At 38.5% G+C, this 22,866-nt stretch overlaps 1 protein-coding gene across 1 annotated transcript in view; it reads right to left on the reverse strand.

Moving 5' to 3' along the window:
• Positions 1-1,929: 1,929 nt before the first annotated feature.
• DOK7 (docking protein 7) overlaps positions 1,930-22,866 on the reverse strand; it is a gene marked incomplete at its 3' end in the record, with an annotated part of 24,567 nt that continues 3,630 nt past the window's right edge. The window contains exons 4-7 of the mRNA XM_010021107.1: positions 19,559-19,759; positions 13,322-13,441; positions 5,536-5,643; positions 1,930-2,804 (exon numbers count right to left, since the gene is read on the reverse strand). Coding sequence (XP_010019409.1) covers positions 1,930-2,804; positions 5,536-5,643; positions 13,322-13,441; positions 19,559-19,759 — 1,304 coding nt within the window. The remainder of the gene's footprint in view (positions 2,805-5,535; positions 5,644-13,321; positions 13,442-19,558; positions 19,760-22,866) is intronic.

Raw genomic sequence — 22,866 nt, forward strand, 5'->3', positions numbered from 1 at the left:
AAGTTGCCGGCTGGGCTTAAACCACAACAGCTCCATACCTGACAGTGTTCAATGCCAGGTTGGACAGAGCCTTGGGTGACATAATTTAGTGCGAGGTGTCCCTGTTCATGGCAGGGGAGTTGGAACTAAATGATCTTAAGGTCCTTTCCAACCCAAACCATTCTATGATTCTATCAGGGTGTGTATGCTGTTAGGGTCAGTTAAAGAACTTACATAAGTTAAAGAAGTTACAGTTCAAGAAGTGACAGAATTTAGCCCCCAATGGATTTGAAGATACACAATAGAATGCTCACTTTCAGCTTCCTGTCTGCCACAGGTATCAGGGTAAACCTTGATAAAGTCATGTCTAAACTGACAATTCAGATCACCCAGAAATATTTAGACTATTTGAAGTAACTGTACCTTAACTAATTCTTTCCTTGTTGCCTATAACAAAGCCGTCTTGGAGCTTCCTGATCCCAGAGCTGAGCCCTTCCAGGAATCAGTCTTGTGCATTTTTCCCAACTTCTTTCTAATTACAGGCAGCAAAGGCAGGAAGCCATCAATAGATACACTGCTGTGCACCGCACTGCCTGCACGTCACAGAAAGCAGAAGTGAGAAGCTGAATTAGGCTTGAGGGCTAGTGAGGGACTTTGGTGCAGATGGCTCGCAAGGATGGCCTTGGAAAAAACCTAATCATCATCACAATGAGTGTAGCAAAACTAAGCCTGTCACTCAGACATGTGAAGGCAGTCAATGTTGTAAATGCATGAAACACCTCACAAGAAGAAAATAATCCCTCAAGTTTATAAGCTTTTTTTTTTCATAACTTACTGTGCACTCAAGCCCTTTTCATTGATTTATGTAACCTCACATGCCCAGCTAAGATGTGTGCACTTCAATGGCAGTATTTAATTCCTCAACCAAAAGTCTCTCTTGCTGAATCCCTGTTTCACACATTCTCTAATTTGAGCACTCTCTCTAACCTTCCCAGCCTTTCAACAACTCACCAACACAAGCAGCTTTGCCGCCTTCTAGTTTAGCAAACACATTCAGAAAAAAAGTCTTCTCCAGAATGGATAAAAACAGATACATTTTTTCCATGCAATGAATAATTAATGTATGAAGATTACTGCAATAAAAAGCCAAGAATTTAGCAAGGTTCAAGAAGAATTTATGAGAATATCAAAGTCATAGTAACAGATACTGGCAAATGTGTTTAGAAAGACATATGAATGTCAGTACTTTAGGGTTTAAGTCTTTATGTGACTGGTGTTCAGAAAAAATATTTCCTGCAAATACTATACTTGTAGTAGGCCACTAATGAGTTTTTGTATCCTCCTCTAAAGTATCTGTCATTGTCCAGTTCTAACACTGGATTAGTTGATCCGCTATGGATTGCCATGCTGACTTGACAATCTTCTCTTTCCCCAAAGAGAAGCTTTGCTAATCTGGCTTTTTGTGCAAGACATGCTTAAAATACAATGATAAAGAAAACAAAAACATCAATAAAATAAAAATATGCCCTGTGGTCACCTTAAGTAAGAGCAGCACATACTATCTGACCTTCCTGCTTTGAAATACCAGCAGCAAGGCAGATCAGTGTCCTTCATGCTAGATTACTATTGTATGACAAATTCAACCCTCTCAATGCCTGTAAAGCTTCTATCTTTGTCATTATAAGTCACTCTCACAAACCCAAAGCCAAAACTGGCCGATTTAAAAGTAATGATTGATGGCCTATATAGTTCAGTGTTTTCTTGATCAGGCACAGATTTTAAGGAAACCATGTGGCTAAGCCTCTCAAGTTGAGCATGAACAACACAAAAGTTATTAGCTATTCAAATTATAAAGGAAACAATAGTACTTATGACCTATAACTTAAGTAATCTTAAATTAATCATGCTATATTAAGGCTCGTTAACATCTGCTCAGTGTTAGGTATTTACCTTCAGTCCACCACAGATTGGACAAGCTGAAAAAAGAGCTCTTGTCATCCCGAGGTGGGGGCTACATGTGTCACAGGGGTCAGCTGAGGGCCCACCAGGAGGTGACAACTCACTACTTTTGGAGTCTGGCACCTGTCCTTGTGGTTTTGTGTCTGACCACCTGGAGACAAAATCCACATAGGTCTCATCACTCGAGTCCTTGCTGCTTTCTGCCAGTAAGGATGAAGGCCTCCTTCTGTCCTGGCTGTGCTCAGGTACCCTCCGTGCTTCCAAGTGTGGTAGTAGCAGTTTTGGGTCACTAGCACCTTGAGGCAACAGAGCCTGGTCCTTGGATAGCGTGGAATCTGCACTTTTCGGTTGCACATCTTTAGAAGCTGCCTGTAACAAACTCCTGGGTATATCATAAATATGTCTGAGAGAACTGGGAACCTGATACTCTGACCCTGCACCTCTCTGGGGTTCACTGTGAGGACAAGTACATAAACTCTGATCCGAAGGAAAGTTCAATGGCAAGCTTAGTAATGATCCAAACTCATCACCATGGCAAATGTCCAAGCTCCCAGCATAGGAGGAGAAGCTTCCAGAATAAGAAGAGTGACTACCAGTAGCTATCCCACTGTCAGAAGAACTCTGGCGACCTATTTCCTGTAGCTGTCTGGATCGGAGGGGCTTTGGAGGTGGTTTAGTGGTGCCATGTGCTCCTTCTGGAAGGGTCTTTTCTTCCCCAAGATGAATGCCCTTTGCAGCTGCTAGTCCATGACTCTCTTGAGAGGTGCTGGCTGAAGACTGTTCAGGCCAAATTGTCAACCTGCTCCCAACACTAACATCCGAGTGGCTGGTATCTGAAGATGAGCTTGAAAGACTTCTCTCGTCTCCTAGAAAAGCAGAAAACACATCAATCTCAGTTTAAAACACAATCGACAGGCTGACGCACGGCAAGCATGCACAAACAGAAAGGACCTTGAGATTCCATCTGCTATTTGTAAGGGGAACGTCTGCCAGAAAGCCACAACTCCTGCAATAATTCCTATTCCCAAAGGAAAAATAAAATGAAAATAGTATGTAACCTTGCCGTAACCCTACCACATTGTGGAATATAATGCACTCAGGGCTAAATTTTCAGAGTTTAGGCACCAAGTTCTCCCCTTTTAAACCCTATTTTGCTTATGTACAGTTAATTGGTTTTATTTTAGATACTCCTATCTTAAATCACAGGGAATAGTCACAAAGTCCCATGCTCAGAATAGCTGAGGATGCTCTGAAGAAAACCTTGTTACTGTAATGCAAATCTGTGTAAGACATTTCCATGTTTATATTTGAGCAATATCAAACAATTTATTATCTTATTTGTACTTTATTTTCTCCATTTAAATCTTATCTGGATGAAATCAAAGTGCATGTTAGAGACCACAAAACTGAAATCAAACTTAAAACTATCCTGTTCTCTCCTCTGAGGTCTCCTACACTGTACTTATCTGTAATATCCATACCAAAACATAGCTATACATCACTGTAATGAACAAATATGAGAATACTACTATTATATTTCTCTTTTTACATACAAAAGAATGGTCCATGAGTAATTTGTGCATATATTGCAAGGGTCTGGGTTTTTTTTCTCTCTGATATTTGCAAGGACACTTCTACAGGTAACTGTTGCTATCCAAGACAGACTATGAAAGAAAAAAGTTAAACATCGGCATGAAAGGGCGTAAGGACAAAAGGCAAACGTCACACAAACACGTACACAGAAACAAACAAAACCCCACTTTCTTATAGCAACAGACACAGTCTACAATGTTATTTTCTTCCTTCTTAAGCCAATGTGAACACAGGGGCTGACAGCAGGATCATTTTGTAGGTTAATTTTAAGCCATTTTATTAATTTTAAACCTTGGGCAGAAAGTTGCCAGATGGTGTAGAAAGGGAAAGGATCCATTACAAACTGTGACCTGAGCTCCTGGAGTTACTAGGTTATTTCTATTCTCAGTCATTGAGGGAAAAGTTTAGAACAATTTTCCTGCTCTTCATGGAGTAATTCTTGATATATACTGTCACACAATAGCAATGTTTATCCCATGAAATCTAATCCTTTCTCTTCCCCCGGTGCCCATTGCATGACACTGGTTTGTGATCCCTGTGTGAATATAACTCCCGAGATTAAATCCTACATCTTTCTAAAGAGAAGACACAAGTTACAAAAATATTAGTGTAGGTACCAGCAACATGCCCAGAAGAAGAAATATAATTGTTAAATAAAAGTTATTTGTCTTACAAAAACGTCTGTTTTTATTTAAAAAATAAGATTGTTGAATTTATTTGATATCACTTCTCTTAGAAAAATATTTTAGGCACTTTAGATCTCTGGAAGGGAAGGCGACCCCACTCCCCCACCCCCTAGTCTTGAAGAAAATGCTCTAATTCTGTAAAGCCAGATATTCTCCAAGGCAGTGGCAAAACCCAGGTCTCCAGGTTCAGGCAAATGTCTTCCCACCAAACCTACAGGGCCAGTCTTGTTGTTATGATATATCCCACAAACACAAATATATAATTTTCCTATGCAAAACTCGAAGAACAGAATATGGAAAACTTACTCTAGGATTCCTCATTCTCTGAGGATCACTGCATTCTAGGAGAATGTATTCAAAATTGGGCCATGTTTTCTAACCAGAGTGACTGAATTAAAAAAACCACAACAACCAACCAACCGAAAAACCAAACAATTAAAAATCCCAAACAAACAAACAAGCAAAACAAAACAAACACACTTCTCTATCAAGTCTCATTTGCTTTCCATCAATCTAGTCAATTCTAGTAGTTATGTGCTAAACAAGAAAAGTCTCAGGAAGTCTCAGTGTACTTTAGTCACAAACCACATTATACAGCAGGGTCAAGACTAAAGTAGCCATGGACGTGTATAAAGGCATATAAGAAAGCCCCTGAGGATCTTCACAGGATCTTTTCATGTTCACAGGCTTTAGAGTCAAGAGCAAAGCAGATTTTTTGAGGATCTAACTTCTGCTTTAAACAATTTCAATAGGAGTTCAGGGCATAGGCCCTTTTACAAATCCAGAGCTAGACACCAGTTCTACTTTGATATATAAACGACTCCAGAAGGAACATGCACAGATAACACCACAAAAAGCAAGAATAGTGGCACTTAAAATCAAAGCACGGGAGTCCTAGGTTTCACAACAAAATCTGCTGTAAGCCTGATGTGTGAACTACACAAGTCAGTCCCTCTCACAAGCTGGAGTGAGTCCAGTACTTAAGCAGGTATCAGACTTGACACAGACAGTTCTTTTAAAGCTACACATGCACAAATTCAGTAATATTCAGCATACTAAGGGATTTTCCTGTTTTAATAACATTTGGTCCAAAACTTACTCTGCTCAGTTGAAAAACTCCAATCTACACCAATGGACTTCAGACAATTCTGTTAAAGAACCGCTCCACAAGCAACAGTAGCCAAATCAAGTATCTTGACCATTTTCTATTATTGTTCTTTTAAGCTCACCTTTTTATAATTATATACATACACTCATTTCTAAAGCCTGGGGAGGAAGGAACACCATTTATTTTTATTCATTTAAGGACATTTCTTACCTCCACTGCCCTGGCGACTAGTATGGGACAGCAAGCTCAAACGTTTTTCTAATTGCAAAGCTTCATGAGCCAATCTTTCTTCTGAATAGGCTGGATTTGGACTTGGATCTTTAAAAAACAAAATAGAAGATAAGTAAATAAAAAAGAAACATAGAAAAAATATAAAAAGCAGGAAAGGGGGAAAAAAGACGTTTTCATGTTGGATAAGAATTTTAGCTATTCTTATGTTCTCATATTTGATCTCCTACCAGGGGAAAGGAAAATGTTGATTGGAAAATGTATGGGATAATCTGCTTTCAAGCACATCCTGAAGAAATGCTGCATGATAAGTCATAATTTTAAGTGTCAAAGACACTTTCAAAGATTATACCAGATGTCTGTAAGAGTTATCTCCAGAGACAGGACCTTAAAGAGCACAGCACCAAAGGCAATAGCTACAGAGAAAATTAGCATCCAGCAGGTCTAAAGGAGTTGAAAACTAGTATGTGACTTAAAAAATGTGTCCTGACTTCACTGAACTCCTTGGGAATTTTATCATCAAAAAAGACCATATTTTTCATCCCACGAATTTACAAATCTACATCATAAACTCAAGAGTTACAGTGATTAAACCATCTGATATCTTCCAATTCAGATCACCTATTTACAATGACATTGCTTTCAAGTTTGATGTTTCAAAAAGGTCATTAAGTTCAGAAGTCAGATATGAAAAAAGCAACCCAGTGGTTCTCTGTCTTCATGTTCAGTACAAAAAAAGTTAAAATGCTAAAAACCACCCCTAAAATGTACTATCAAGGATTTTCCTCATGCATTTCAGTGAGCTTGCCATTCCAGCTGAAACTACTTCACTGAAGAAGGCTCATTCTATTCTGATAGAAAGACCAAAAGTTATACAGAATGTGGAAGAACTTTCACCAGTAAAACAGGCCAGTGTTCTCTACACAATTTTGTTTCTAGCCAGGCACAACAATAAAACCAGATGTTGAAAATAATAATAACCATTACCCCAAGAGAAATCTTAGAGATTTCTTCAAACAACACTGACAAGTGTGTCATGTTCAGCAGTGGCAAAGGATATGGTCTGCTAACTTGTTCATCATCAGGAGTTTCATTCGCTCTTATTAATTACATAGAGAAAATACTTAATGACAGATAAAACAGATTAGCTTCCTCACAACTGCTCCTCTTGCATATCCAATCAACTGAGTTCTAGTAGCATACCACAAAAACGTTTAATCATTGAATCATTTAATAAGATGGGAAAAAAGGATGAAAAGGGCTATACATTGCTGTGGTTGAGTTAGTAAGACAAAAAACAGTTGAAATCATGAAGGCAAAATTCATTTTCATTCCAGGTCTTTCAGTTTTAAAATAGTTGGGTTTGATGTTGTCAACACATGAGTCAAATCAAGCTCACAACCAGGGGAAGGAGCACTGCCAGGTGAGCTGAAGCTCCATGGGAGTCCCTAAATTGTTAACTACCTGAGAAACAAGCTGACACAACTCTGCTCCCTAACTGTATTTCACTTTCTAATCTGCCCTGGATAGATCCAAGTGCGTCACAGGAACAGAAGTGACAATGCTGAACTTTTTTTCCCATGTAGAGGGGGTTTCCATCTTTAGCAGTCAGCAATCTGGGTAAGATGAGCAGGACAAGCCAGACACACACACAGTCCTCCTATAACAGCGTATATTGGAAATCAAAGATGTTCTAACAGGGGCAAGGCAACAATGCATGTGACTAACACAGGCTGTGACCTCTGTGTGTCCCAGCTCAGATAGTGCTTGATTTCAGTGTCTGCCACCTTCCAAAATTAAAGAACAGAAAAGAGGACTGCTTGATATGGATTATGCTGTTAGGTCTTCATTCCTATTTCCACTGCAATACAATTCGAAACAAACATTGACTAGTTCAAACCTGTGTAACTTACTTAACAAAATTGTGTAAGCTTACTTAAATGACACCCACAATGTTTCCATATGGACCTTTGCTGAAGGAAAATATACCACTTGGCCAACAGCACCTGTGGTGCAACCCAGACAGGTCTGTGCAAGGATGCACCCAAGCATACAGCATTACAGGCTGCTGCTAGAATCTACTTTTTAATGTCCTCTGTTCCAGTTACTCTGCTGTATTAAGTTAAACGCCCCTATGTCCAAAAAAGTTCAACAAATATGTTCTACGAGCGCTTTGAATAGAAAGTTGGCATAACAGATCAACAAATCAGTCAAACCAAGATGCAACAGACACTAACCCTTCCCACAGAACTGTCAGTAGGAAAGATCCTTCCACTTTCCTCAGAATATGATTACTTGATAAATATATATTTTAAGAACACTACTAGGGCACATACACAACTATTGTTTTTTTAGTAACTGATATCCATCTTACAGACAGCAAAAGATATAACTAAAAAAACCTTGTCAAACATTTGGTCTTGCAAAAATGGCCTGTAATAAAATACAAGATGGGAAGGTAGAAGGGAAATTGAAGAAATCAGTAAGTTTGTATTTCACGTGTTCAATTGCTTCTAGAAGACGAATTCCCTATTAGCTACACAGCTACAGAACACATTTCACTCAACAACATGTAATCTCTAGGCATACTGCCTGTCCAACGGGACTGATAAATTTTAGTCAAACTTCCCCTTAAGGACTGACTAGCTATGTATAAAAGGTGGATATAAAATTAGGTCCATAGTTATGTGCTGTGACCTCTCGTTGCCCAGTTTTGTGGAATGTTGATTAGAAAAACCCTTTCTCAACAGGTATTAGGAAATATCTAGAGAAACAATTTCAAAACCTGCCAAACACATAGACTTTAAGTCTTAGGCAGGTATTAAGAATAATTGTCCTTCAGTCTTTCTGAAACTTTGGCTTCCCTTTAACCTTCTCTGCTAATGAGCAAGACCCCTATGGAGAACACACATACTGTTTCCCAGAAGCAGCAGATTCTTACACCAGTATTTTTTATTATAGACTACCAAGCACTAATCAGGAGGTTCTGCTACAAGCTCAGACTAAGAACCGAAGTCACTGGCAGCCACTTTTTAGAGACTGATCTTTACTGGAGGGCACACAACCTATGACCTCCTGTCATATAAGTGTAGAAATATGGCCTAAAAAAATATAAAAGTGAGGGATTTTTCAGTGGTAAAGTTAGAATTATTGGCATCATCCTACACTTGTGCACACATAATACAAAGCCTCTAAATAACTGCATAGTAATCTACTATATTACTAATTCAGGAGGACAGAAACAGCACAATCGCTACCAAGACAGCTGTCCAAGGAAGTTCAGACAGCTTCTTCCTACACAACATCCTGCAGTAGCTCCAACAACTCCAAGAGCTATTAGTACCTTCATTTCCCAAACTCTTAAATGTATCCTGTAACGTGATTTACTCCCGTGGAATTTAGGCAGTAAGATTCACTCAGCTCTTTCAATTAAGAAAGTGTTTTGTCATTTTCCAAACAAAAATGGATCCCTTCCTATGAAGAAAAGTCCTTCATGTGAGGCGGTCAATGAAATCTTCTTAAAGGTTTGCTGCTTTGGGGGCAAAGGCGAAGGATTACATCAAATTTGGTTGGACTTAAAATGCCTCTAATGGTGATTTTATTTTTATATCATGTTGGTGGATATTCATTATAGCTACATCAGCTGCTTATCGTGGGAGATTTTGGATACTCTAGTAACATACAAATAAAGTGTCACAGTAATTCAAAGCGCCAGGGTTGTTTAGTAAGCATCTGCCAGGAAAAAATGTGCTGTACCAGGTTAAGTCAACAGCTACTTAAGATATGCTTGGTTATAGGCATCTTTAAAATGCAACATTGGTTAATTACTTCATTAAGCAAAGTTAGATAAGCAAAGTTAGGCTGAACATCTGTCCTTTCTTTCTACCTTTGAACCATAGGCACATTTGCAAATCAGGCCTGGACCGTCACCTTCATGCTAACATCTCCACACCTTGTAAGATAGAGGAATGAAAAGATGTCCTAAAAGTTTGAGAAGGATCCCCTTGGTACAGACACTGCAGAAGGCAGCCACAGAGCTGTCTTGCAATGGCCAAAGGTGTATCAAGCTTCGACAAAAAGAAAGAGCATCAGATAGATCCTCAGCAAGCAGCACTCTCCAGTCAGTCACAAAGCAACCTGAAAAAGCTTCCAAAACTAAGAGAGCATCCAGACTACCATGATTACACTTGGGGTCTTTCCAGCCTGAGGACTAGACTGTCCAGTCGCCTTAGGTTTAGAAAACACTGCTTTGCCCACTGATCAAAAATATCACTGATCTACTGTTGGGTGTTTGCTGTGTTCATGTTTGGTGTTCAAGATTAATTTTGCTAGTCAAAAGATGGAATTCAACACACATCTGATAACACAAACATTTATCACATAATACACATGCAAAATCAGTACAGATTATAAACCAGTGTTCGTTACTATGCCAATATCTAGACTTCTGTCAAGACAAGAACATGAAATTCTCTGGTCTGGTTTCTAAATATCTTCTCAAAAGAAAAAGAGACTATGCAAGCAGTAAATTACTGCAAATATCTTCCAACTAGTAGCTAGGGAAAATAAGCCATCCAAAGACATCCTGTCACTCACTGGAGTCCTTCATTTAAAACACTACGCTATCTAAAAACATCTACAGATACCTACATTACTTTTGCATTCCCACTCAATACCATATGTCTTAAATTTGACACCTGATCATGCAACCTTTAAAAAACAAAAACCTCCAATCTGTTAATGGTGTTGCCTACAGGAGTATTTTGGTACAATTTGGCAGAATTAATGAACTCCCAAAATAAGTACCACACAGTAGTATACTGTAAAACATCCAATATTCTTTTCCTTTTCCATTTTTAGATGTACACATAATAGAAAACTTTTTTATCATGAGAATATTCATTATCATTGTATACCATTTCCAAAAAGTCAGAGAATAGTTCAGGTTGGAGGGGATCTCAGAAGATCTCTAGTCTAACCTGTTGCTCAAAGCAGGTCAGCTATGAGAGATTAGACCAGATTTTGATACCTTGCAATGGTCAATCAAATTTGAGTTCCACTGCACAGCATTTTCATTACATATTTTACAGATTATGTGATAAAATACATATAGTATAGATCTATGTATACATATAACATATATCTATGTTACACCAAGCTTTTAAGGGAGCAAGGTATGTTTTTCAAAACTACAATCAAGAAAAGATGTCAATATTTTATTTGAGTAAACATCCCTTGCACATGAAGTTTATAAACTCCTTTTGGATATTGTGCATTTTACATTTGTTTAAAGAATCACTTTGACAAGTAAAAGTAAGAAAACTGGTCATTTTCCAGTCTTCTTCAAACCAGCCTTGACATTTCCTATTAATTTCATGCTAACACTTAAGTATTTCAGCACGCCATTTAACCATATGGTTGAGCTGTTTGTACATGAAACTACTGGGTTCATTCATTACCCTTCTTCCAAAGACAGAGTAAGCAGATGTTGACTGCATAACCTCTCTAGATTATAATTGTGCTGTGGGCACCATCAATGTGACTTTTTTTCACCACATTACATTCTTTTCTCTGTACAGCTGCATAAGAGTTACTTAAGCATATTTCATGTTTAAATTGGAAAGGTACAAGCAACAGCAAGAAGTCACATTCAAATAGCAAACTGTGGAGCTTTTTTTCCTACAAAAGCTTTTAAATTACACAAAAGCAGAATACTGCATCTATAAAGCCCAGTTGAGGGTGTGTAGCATTCTGCACTGCAGTCAGTATGAATAACACTGAGTTTTGATGTAGTTACTAGAGGTGTGCAGATGATTAATCTATTTAATAACCAACCATTTCAAAAGGTTGGGTGAATTTCAGTACTCTTGCCAGATACACTATGTAGCTGGTAGAGACCTGACCTTTTCAAGCAACACACTGTGTTCTGTGTAACGGCATACTTGGAAACGAAAATTACTTTATGGATGATTCACTATTATTGTACACGTGCATATGCCTTAAACAGCTCTGTGCAAGCTTCTGCATGGGATTAATAAACGAAGGAGAACATAAAAAATACAAATTTTCTGTGAAGGGACATGTACATGGGGGTAACAACAAACTAGGGGAGACAAGGGTAAAGATAGAAGGAAATGTAAGATAGAGAGGTCAAAGTAGCTTGGAAAAAGAGGTCTGCAAGAATGTGAGCATTGTTCCCTACAGAGTACTGCTCCTGTCCAGGGAAACAAAGTGAAATCAAGTGGCTGAGTCCATCTTCACCTCATTTAATGGCAAGTCCATCAAGAACAGAAGACAAAAGAAAAAGATCTCAGAAAAGAGGTATTCCCTTACAAAAACCACCAGATTACCCCCAGGATATGCAACATCCACTTTATGCACTTTAGTGAGGTCAGAGTTCTTAACAGCGGAAAGGGAATGTGGAATGTGGCCATGCATAACAACTCACAAATGCCAGAGCTGATAACTAAGATGTGAAAGCAGATTTATTTCTACATGGCTCTAAAAAAAGATTTTTCAAAGAACATGCCATCTAAAATTAAAATTTTAAAAATAATAATAAAAAGACAACAGAATAGTTGCTTGTAGGCTTAATTTTTCTAGACAAATTTTTGTTAAATGAAAGACTTAGGAGTTGTATATATGTAATACACTCTCAGATACGCAGAAAAATATGCGTTCAATAGCAGAGGTTTAGGTACCTGCATTGCTTCTTTAGGTTTCTGTTGTTGGGCTTTTGTTGCTTGCTTTTTTAACACTCCACTTACTTGAACACAAGCACAGACCATCATATAAGAATGAGGTTTTACTACCTATTATGCTTACTCTATTTACTTCAGCGTTACAGCTATTGGAAAGAAGAGATTATCTGAGCTTTGCATTTATGTTAACTAACTTTTTGTAATTATTTTCACAAGGTTTGCATCCAGATTTATTTTTTTCTGTATTTCCTTCCTGCAATAATCGTAATCTTACAACAGTAATAAGACCCTGACAAACACTTATTAACTGCCTAACACTTAAAAACTCCAACTATTTCCCACAAATCCCACCTCATCCTTCACCATTCTTGCTGCCTATTCCCACTATATCCCACTGCCAATTCACAGGTATTTTCCTATACTCTCATTTCAACATTCTTGCCCTGTTCGACACAGTCGTTCTGACTCAATATTACGTTTCTTCATCTGCTAAAGTCAAAAGGCAACAGGGCTTACTATGATGCCACCTAATTCCCCCTCTAAACATTACAGCACAAACAGCATTTACCATGAAATAGGAATTTAGACCTTGCACATCAGAAGAGAAGCTCAAGCTGCAAAACTGAAATATGATGTGAAGGCTCTACAAAGGTTTTTGAGGTTGGCAAGACTTAGTTCTAAAGGTTTCAGATGAACTCAAAATGCCCTAGAAGCTAGTTTTCCATTAAACTATCAAAACAGTAATGCAGACATGGATCCAAGTTGAACTGTGTACATTTAAAACTAGGCATTAGGGTTCCTTTCAATCCAAATTGCCATATTTTAGTACTGTTAAATAAGAGAAGGCTAGAGTTAACAATATCACCAGGAATATGAATGAGCCAGAGCAGCAGGGGGGAACTGGGTACATTCAACTGATAAATCTGTACTGTGACATTTCAGAATGAAAACCACTTTGCACTTTCTACACCCTTAGCGTCTGCAAGCTGTTCTTACAACCACAGCAATAAGTGCTAGACATGGCAAGTTCCTACTTTGCTCAGTTACTCTATACTTCCTATATTAACCTGGTAGGACTGGACGCAAACCAAAAGGGCCCTTCGTCGGGGAGATGCCACGGACGATACAGTCGAATAGAAAGCTGATCTGCTCTCCTTCAGCACAAGAAAGGAAAAAAACACCAGCCCCTGCAAGAAAGCACAATATAAATACGTGTTTTTCACCTGGATACATTAGAAATATATTTAGATGAAGCTATTGATAATATAGCAGAGAATTAAGTGCAAACATGAAAAGATATCAAAAAGATGTTATCCAAACAAAAGAAATAAAAAAAATTCAGATTGGCACACATACAATATATCACAAATACAGATAGTTCAATAGCTATCTAATCTTTTACACTAATTTTCTGGGATTCAAGCACTTAGAGCAATGCTAAAATACAAGCCGTATTCTTAACAGCCATCTGGGTTTTTATTCTTCTTTACCACCAAAATTTTGTAGAACAAATCTTACCTACGCAAGAGTTGGGGATACTTAAAGAGTCTTTATCAAAATGAATCAAGGTATTTTCACTATTACCCAATTTTAACTGAGAGCAGCTTTTTATATCCCAATGAATTAGGATTTGATTATATTGCTGGATTATAGTATGAATTTTCCTAAACTAAGTCCTATGTGTCTATTATTAACAGAATGTAACACAACTCCACAGGTTGTCATCAGATCTTTACCCTTTGCTCTATTCTGATATTTTGCTTTCCATTCATTAAGAATAGCCCCAAGCAAAATTAGAATGAGAATCACTAAGTAAACAAACAAGTTCTGAACTGCATGATATATGGCTACACGGACAAGACACAAGACTAGAAGTGCTCCATAGAACACTTTGAGAATTGCCAGTCCAAATATTACTCATATGAGGAAACAAAAAAAAAAAAAAATCTTAAAACATCAGGCAAAAGACCACCCATGCACACCAGAAAACCACAATAGCAAATCTTAGACCTGCAGAAAGCTTTTACTTATTATTTTTTTAGGGACCTGGGCCCCTAATCTGGACATAAATTTGACTTCTGCATGTCTCTAGCCAATTCCGAGTTGCATATGTCTTTTTGTGAATTTTAGTCAAAGCAGCAGAGCTGGTCTTTACCAGAATGCCTGTATCCTCATTACTTTCCACACATATGCCCTGTCCTATCCAACAGGATATTCACATTTTACTTAAGCAATAGATACACTTTTGACCACTTGACAAAGCGTTATGGGATTCAAACAACAGGGATAATAAAGAGTGGACCACAAATCAAAATAATTTTAGCAAATTAGGTATAACCAGCAAGCTGTAAAGTGACTGCCCTAGGAAGAGCATATTCCGGTCCACACTCTTTTGTAATTCTTAATTCATGTTACATCTAAGTCTGTCTGCTCTGCTTAAATCTGTTCAAGACAACATTGTTAGCAGCATCTTCATAACTTGATTTTGTCATTCCACCACATTTGATTCCTCTTCAGATCTTATTGATCGAAACTTCTTCAGCTAAAGAAATGGAAATCCTGTTCTGGAAACAGTTTATTTCATTTGGTGAACTGCTAGAAATTTAACTGTCTGGTAGAAGTTAAATTTATACTTAAGGGCTGGCTTGCCAATCATTTCTAGAGAACAAGGTCTCAAATGTATTACTTGAAATTTAGAATAGACAAATATTGAAACACTAAGTTATGTTTAAGCAGTTGAAAAGATGAGCACACACAGGCTCATGAAATGTAAACCAGAGTAAAGCCTACTCAACTTTGCACTTCTGTGACACTGTTTTCTAGTATTGTTTTTAAAAACAATTTTGCCCCACGTTTCCTCATGGCACATATACACACCCTGGCTTCAGGATCAAAGACCTAGGAGATTACAACAGAAATCACGCAGTCTCACAGGTATGAATGTTTCTGGTGCTGGCTCACTCTCAGTTGTGTCCCATTTCCCCTGCCCAAGAGATGCCAAAGAGTCAGAGAACACTGCATTAGAAAAAGCTAAGAGCAAAGTATGTATTCAGGAATGATTTGAAATTCAGTTTTTCCTGTGAGCTGCCTTCTCCTCCCCCCACAGAACAGAGGGAGTCTAGGGAAACCAGTTTGCCTAACCTCAGATGGTATGACTCCTCCTCCATGAAGCACTTTCCTTGAGGGAGCAGGGCAACACAAGGCTTTGCTGGACTCTGAATATGACCTACCCATTCCATGCACAGTAAGTAAGCAAGATATAGAGATAACATAACAGAGGACATTCATATCTCAAGCACAGTGATATACTATGTGGCTTGATAATTCAGCAGAATCCTACACATTCATGTCACCATTCAGGAAAAGAACATTCCTTAAATATTTCTGTCATAAAGAGTGCATCTGGACCACTTTGTTCTTTTATCACTATTGTCTCAAGTCTTACTTAAACTCCTAAGAAGCTATACAAGCTTCTGACTTTAAAAGAAACAAAAAAGTAAATGTGTGCACACAAGCTGGCTGCTTAACTCAAGGGATGATTTCTTCAAAGAACATTTGGAAATCCCAAGAAGAAATGTGATGGGTTTATAAACTAGTGCAAACAGTGTATGCACATGTGCACATGAATACAAATCTAATATACACATATGCATAAAGTATTTCTTTGTAGATTCTATTATTCATATGGCCACTACAGTTGCTGATTAACTCTTACAGGAAACATTCTCATTCTTGTTTTGCTAGGCAGAAGTAGATTGCAAGGGAAGGAAGTAGTTTGGGGGTCCTTGCAAAACACATATGAATAGGTAAAGCTTAACTATGTTTTAAAAACATACATAAAATCCAGCAATTACACCTCATTTCTGCTTTCTTACTAGAAATTAGACATCTCAGTCATGCGTTGGAACAAATTTGGTGCAGAAGCATTTGGGAGCCAAGGAATATGTGGTATGCATCACTAATACCATGCAGCTGTTTACTAGACCAAAGAGCTCACTCACTCAGTCACTCTCTTCATAGGGTAAGAGACTTGGTGAAAAGCAGCCTGCAACCACTTGCATAAGGCTGAAACACTAAGCCAGTCCTCTGTGGCAGTCAGCAGTAAAGCATTGTACAGTCTCCTGAACACTCAAGAGAAGTTGCCAATTATTCCTTCAAACTCTGTACTGCATGTGAAAGCAGGAAGGAAGAGTCAGTCCCTTCCCATGAATTATTCCTCCTAACAGGTACCAGACAATGCTAGAGCTTGAAGTCTTTTAGCTACAGGACAAGTACAAACCATGGTAGTTTAGTTCATGGTAATCATCATGTTGTCAAACCAGTATATCTCAATCCTGACCTCATGCAACCCTCTTTAGAAGGTATCTCAGGCTGCTCTTCTCTCTGGTGAAAATTACAGCAGAAGTTTTTGTCAGCTAAGACATGGCCATGACCACTAAAAAGATAAAAATGTCTGTTGTCTGCAGTAGCCTAAGTAACATAAAGAAAAATACTTGCGTATTAACAGAAGTTTTAATCTATGCAAGCCATAATCTTTCAAGAAATTCCAGACATTGCCCCAGTTCAATCACCTCTACTGCTTCTTATTTTCAAATAAATCCCCATTCATTATAGGTTTCCTCCTCTCCTCCTTTAGCCCTTTCAGATATGCTGGTAGCCACTTCCACTATTTCAAAATGACTTTCAAGAGCCACTTGCAGAAGTCTTAGAAAGGAATCAGCACCTAATTTCATCAAAACAATCACAGAAATACTCCTGCTCATCCTGCAACTAGTAGCAGTATCATTTGTTCTTTCAAAGGACACCAAGGGTCCTACAAGTTCCTCTCTTCCAGGACATCCTGTTAGAAAACATGAGGCAACTTCAAACTGCTAATGGAAGCTAATCCTGAAGTACTTGAACATTGGAGAACCTGAATTCTCACAGTGTTAACATGCCCTTTTATTACCCTACTTGAATTTTTTCATACTAACCTCCAAGTCAAGATTCTCCTGGCAACTGATCTCCCTAATTGAGAGTAGTGCACTCTAACTGAGGTAGCAACTTAGGAAAGTGAAAGGCTCCTTTTTTCCAGCCCTTTCCTTTAAGTAAATCTCTCAATTGACTCCTCGGCTCAGATGCCTGGCCTTTTTTGCAAACAGTATGTGTGACCGAGCTGCAGCTAGAGAAGCTGGGGGCACGGAGAGCCAAATTTGCAGCTGTCAGGAGCAGAAGAAAGTATTTTCTAATCTCTAGCAGTACGATTTTGATGTTAAGACAAGGCCAAAATGTAAATGCTCTTTTTCCTATTTAAGAATTAATTGGTGTTAAATATCTTGAAAATGCATCTAGTTTAATGTTTGAAACCTCAGCGTAATCTCAGATGGTTTCCCTATGACTGGATTGAGCACCAAAGCCTCTGGAGTTGAACAAAATCTGTACTGAGCAACTAATTGTAAATACAACTAAGCATTTTATATTTACGGAAAATTTTGTGAGGAAGCAAGGAACAGAAACTAAAACAGATTTCATATCCTTTTAGACCTCACTTCCACCATAGAAATATCCAAAAGTAAGCTCTGCTGCTGTTCGGGTCTTTGGGGTTTTTTTAATGGAGAGGAAAGGCAATCTAACCACAAAATCATCAGATTATTTTAGTATGGTATTTATTACAGTGGTACTTAAAACTCTAATTCACTAATCCTCTGCATTCCGAGCTTCTCAGGAAGAATGTGGACAAAGATACACTTTAACCAATAGAAAGTCACAGAAATAAGAGTCTATTTCCAAGATGATGACTGGGACTGGCCAGTATAGATTTACAAAAGGGAGATAATGTCTAACCAGTCTGACAGTCTTTGATAAAATGACTGGTTTGGTGGATGAAGCAGTAGATATGGTTCGCTGACTTTAACAAGGATTTCAGCACCATCTCCTACAATATATTCATTGACAAACAGATCAAGTACAGACCAGATAAGTGAACAGTTCAGTGGACTGATGACTGGCTGAAGCGCCAGACTGAAAGCGTTGACCAGCATAACCCAAAGCCCAGCTGGAGACCCATTTTTTACCTAAAACAGAATAACCTTAGAAGAAAACCTGATTTGTTTCCTCACAGGCTGTAACTCATTCTTTCAAATAGTGGAAACCTTTCTTTAACCCTAACCTCTGAATTAAGCAGGGAAAGATTTGAACCAGAATCTTCCACATTGAAAACAAGTGTCTTAAATCAGGAATCAGGATAGAATAGTTGAGTCTGCATTTACAATCTTTGTAACTCAGGTCTGCAATTTTCAACTGACAAAATAAAAACCCCTAGAGTAAAACAGTCAAAATGATTTCTTTACCATCCTCCCCAGATTTTGCCACAAGTCCCAAGGCAGAATATCTCTGGATTCTTAAACCTTCTACTTTTTCAATTTGGTAATTGAAGAAATCCATTATTTCCACATTTCAGTATGCAAGTCAAACAATTTCACATCTACACTGGCAATCTGCATACCCACTTGCACTCACAGTTCATCAATTTAGCATGGCTTCAAACTCTACTTTTGAAGTTCAAAAACCTTGTTTTCTAATTATTTATATGATATTATACCAAGGCACTAATTATCCTTCATTTTCAACTGTTGCATAAAGCTTTGTGTTTTATCTGAAGTGAGAGTGTGAGGACTCCTAAACTGGACATTGGAACAAGAGATTACTCCCCCTCTAAAGATGAAGCTTAGGTACTAGGCTACAGAAACTAGCTTCAGCTTGCTTACTTGGTTTCATTTTGACCCCACAAATCTCATGATTCCATAAAGTGACAAACCTACTAACAGGGAAGGGAACAGACAGAAGTTCCTAACTTTTAGCAGCTAGAAGTCCTCTATGGGATTTAGACATTTGCCTTTACACAAGAGCCTTGATGCCACCTGTAACCTCAAAGCTCTGTATCATTTTCCCTCTGCAAACAACAAAATAATTGATCATAATTTAGCAATCTAACATTAAACCATTTTTCTTTGTTTTGCATGACACAAACCATAAAATTTCATCCTCTTCTTTTCGCTCTGTGTCCTATAGCAATAGGCGACTGAACACCTGAAGAGTCACAGGGCAATGTTCAATCAGGATTCCACATAGCCACATTTTTACTGAACAACAGGGTTGAAGCCTGCAGAAATCTGCTCAGTAGAACAGACCCTCTGATATGAGGCTGCCCATATGGCAAAGCAGCACAGCTGGTTCTGCAATTTCCACTTCGTATGAGACTAACATTTACATTCCTACATAAGGTTTCAAACAACATTTAGAAGACATGTTCCATTTGTACTTACAGAAGCCACACCTGGTACCCCCTTCAAAGATGAATCCATTTGGGACAGCTCCGTACCGACGCAGATCTGAGAGCTTCCATTGCCCCATGACAATAGGAGGAACGTCTTTTACAAGGACGAGAATGTCATTGCAGAAATGCAGGGTAGCAGGCCCACTCTCTAGTTTAGTGCCAGGTGCTACGAAAACTTGAAATCTATGAACTATCAGATAAGGAAGAAAAAGAATATTACTACAGCAAACAGAAGGATGGTACCATGACTTATGTAATACAAGTCATTCTATACAGCTGTGGTATGTGGACCAACTCCTGCCCACACCACAAGGCTCTAGCATAAAGATTCTAGGCAGAGCCCAGACAGCACCATATGAGTAGCTATAAGCTCATTACTCTCTATTATGCCAGTTTAGGACTGGAAAATAACAAATTAATATATATATAAAAAATTATTAATTTATCCTAAGTCTTTCAGGCTACTCCCTATCTTAGTCAGTTATCCAGCTCACACTTCAGTTACCTCTTCCATCTTTGCATCACCACATGGGTTTCTTTGTCTCTTCCTCTAAACAGCCCATGCCTCTCCACTCCTAAGTGCATGCACACATACACGCAACACAGTGCCCAAGGAGCCCAAAAGCCAAGGTGCAAAGTAGTAGGCAAGTTCTAACCAGAGCTCTGTCACTGACTCATTTGCAGCCTTTAATAAACAGCTTCACTCCTTCCGTAGCAGTAAAATGGGGGAAAATTACATTTTCCCACCTTGTTGAATCTTTTGGGAGTTGGTAATGGTAGATGCCCAGACATTTAGAATTACTAGGAAAGTGATTCATAGGTAATAAGCACTGTTAGATGTCAGTTAATTCTTCATATTTCACAGCCTAAACTTCAAAAGACTGGAAAAGAAAAGGAAATACCCATCTCGTTCAAGTTTGCAAAATTCAGGTTCAAATCCCGACTCCAGTATACCCCTTATGTTGCAAGGGTCCTGGCCTAAAGTAGCAGCTGCTCTAGGCTGATCTCCCACCTTCTCCTCCAGAGCTGTTGCATTCTGAATTATAAGCTATTGGGTACACTTCAAGGGCTCAAATCTCACAGTGTTTCGAAGGGAGCAATTTAAGCGAGCAAGCACTTAATCCTCAAACAACTGTTTTGACCTCCACTCCTCTTGTTTCCTTTCTCTAGTAATTGGACAATAAAAATTAAAACAAAAGTATGTCTTCACACAGAGAAGCATCAGGACTGTTACATTTTTAGTCAGAGGCTTTTGGCAGAGCATTTATCAAGCAGCACATAGATTTAGCTTTTGGTTATCCTTCAGAAATCATACGAACAGCTACCTGCCTGTGCAATCTACAGAGTAAACTTCCAGGTAGTCTCACGTCTTACAACCACTCTTCCCTGTGTCTTGCCTATGCTTCTTCAAGCATCATGAATTTGAGCTAGGTCTGAGTCTTGCTTCTCATCTAAATACTTGCTGCATTCTTAGTTACCATCTTAGCTGTAAGTCAACTCCTATCTATGACGTGCATTAGATAAGTTCCCTAAGGCTCCAGCAGAATTAGCCGCAAAGTCATTCTAGTGAAATGTGCAAGGAGACAGAGATAGATCTAACTAACCACAGCTCTACTTACAGCTTTGCCAGTAGTACTGCTAGGAAGCAAATTAGTAGTCACACGATGTCCCCTTTTGGGCACGCAGTTGTTACACAACCTGCTTAAACATAAACTATGAAAAAGGTACCAAAACCATCATGATGAATAACATTCAGTAAGGAATCTAATATCATTTCCAACTCCTCTGCTCAGTACTTCACTGGCAATTAAACCACAGGAGCAGAAGCATCAGTATTCTTTCTGCCTCATAAATGAGGAATGAAGTACGCTCTTCACACAATCAGTTGCAAGTTACAACAGCTGCTGAAAACAAAGAGCTGCAGCTCAGATGCTAGACCACTGTCAAAAAAACAGCATAACCAAATCTAAAGCCAAAGTAGAGGAAAAAAACAGATCTGAACATGAAGCTTTTGCCATATGCTGCTTTCTTAGTAAATTGGATTTTTTTTTTCAAAGTTCTTCCTATCTACTTCTCTGAAAAAATAATTAATAAGATACAGAGCTGAATATGTCCATGGACCAAAGGTCCTCATTTCCTTTAGCTCATCTTTTCCTCTCCACAGATACTCACTGACCTGCAGTATGCTAACTCCCTTAGAATGGGTTTGGGCTCGAGCACTCTTCTCACACCTGACCTATGCCTCAACTCACTTAATCCCAGTGTTTTTTCTAATCCTGGCTCTTTTATTCCAGGAATCACATCCACCTCATCTGCTAAAACTGGATAGAAAACACTAGAACACCAGTGCAAATGCCTCCATTCAATGGTCTTCATTCAAGAACAGGAACAACTCCTTTACTCTTTTCCCTTTTTTTTTTTTTTTTTTGTTTTGCTTCCCAGACTCTGAGGTCATCTGTCCATGGTCTATTTTTATCATCCAGCAACCTTACTTCCAAGGCATGCAAAGGCACCCTTACTACGCTTCAAGAAGAAACACCATCCTCTCTTCATCTAAGACTCCACTCTTTCCTATTTCTTCTTACTCAAACTAGACTCACTTTACTCTGACTTTTCTCCTAACTGAACCTGCACTCAAAGGTAAAATCCTGAAAAAAAACTTCCATACTCTGGTCTATCCTCCTTCCCCTAAGATTTTTTGCAATTAGTGTTCTACAAGTTACTGCAAATTCAACCAATTATACTTGGTTTCTTATTTCTTCATTTCCTCACTTCCACGTATGTTGTCTCCTACTCCATTATTACTTCATATCATCACCCAATACACTCTATTCCTACCTCATTTTCCTTTAAAAAGAAAACCCATCTTCACTGCTTCTGCATTTTGTCCTATCACAACCAGATTGACATAAACACTCCATCCCACCACAGCATCAGTGCAGGATCACAAAAGCCAGACCTACCTCCACATAATCCTAAATCTAGTAAAGAAATAAAACCAGAACACAGCACAGCTACATCAAAGTTTACGAGCTACTCCAGCTACTCATGCCCATATTGCTCGGAAACTACCTCTATGATTTCCCCTTATGCAAGGCTTCATATTTGATAGCTCCAAGCAGTACATCCATGCATCTCTCTTGCGATACTTCTGTATTTCATTACTGTAAAATTCCCACCACCTTTCTATGTATGTACTGCAAAGGAACGAGTCCACAAATGCAACAGATGGCAAAGCATATGTAACAAATGATTAAGATGGCTAATGTGCATCTTCCATACACCTACCCTCTTTCC

This window comes from Nestor notabilis, unplaced genomic scaffold, assembly GCF_000696875.1.
Source record: "Nestor notabilis isolate BGI_N333 unplaced genomic scaffold, ASM69687v1 scaffold26078, whole genome shotgun sequence".
Lineage (NCBI taxonomy): Eukaryota > Metazoa > Chordata > Aves > Psittaciformes > Psittacidae > Nestor > Nestor notabilis.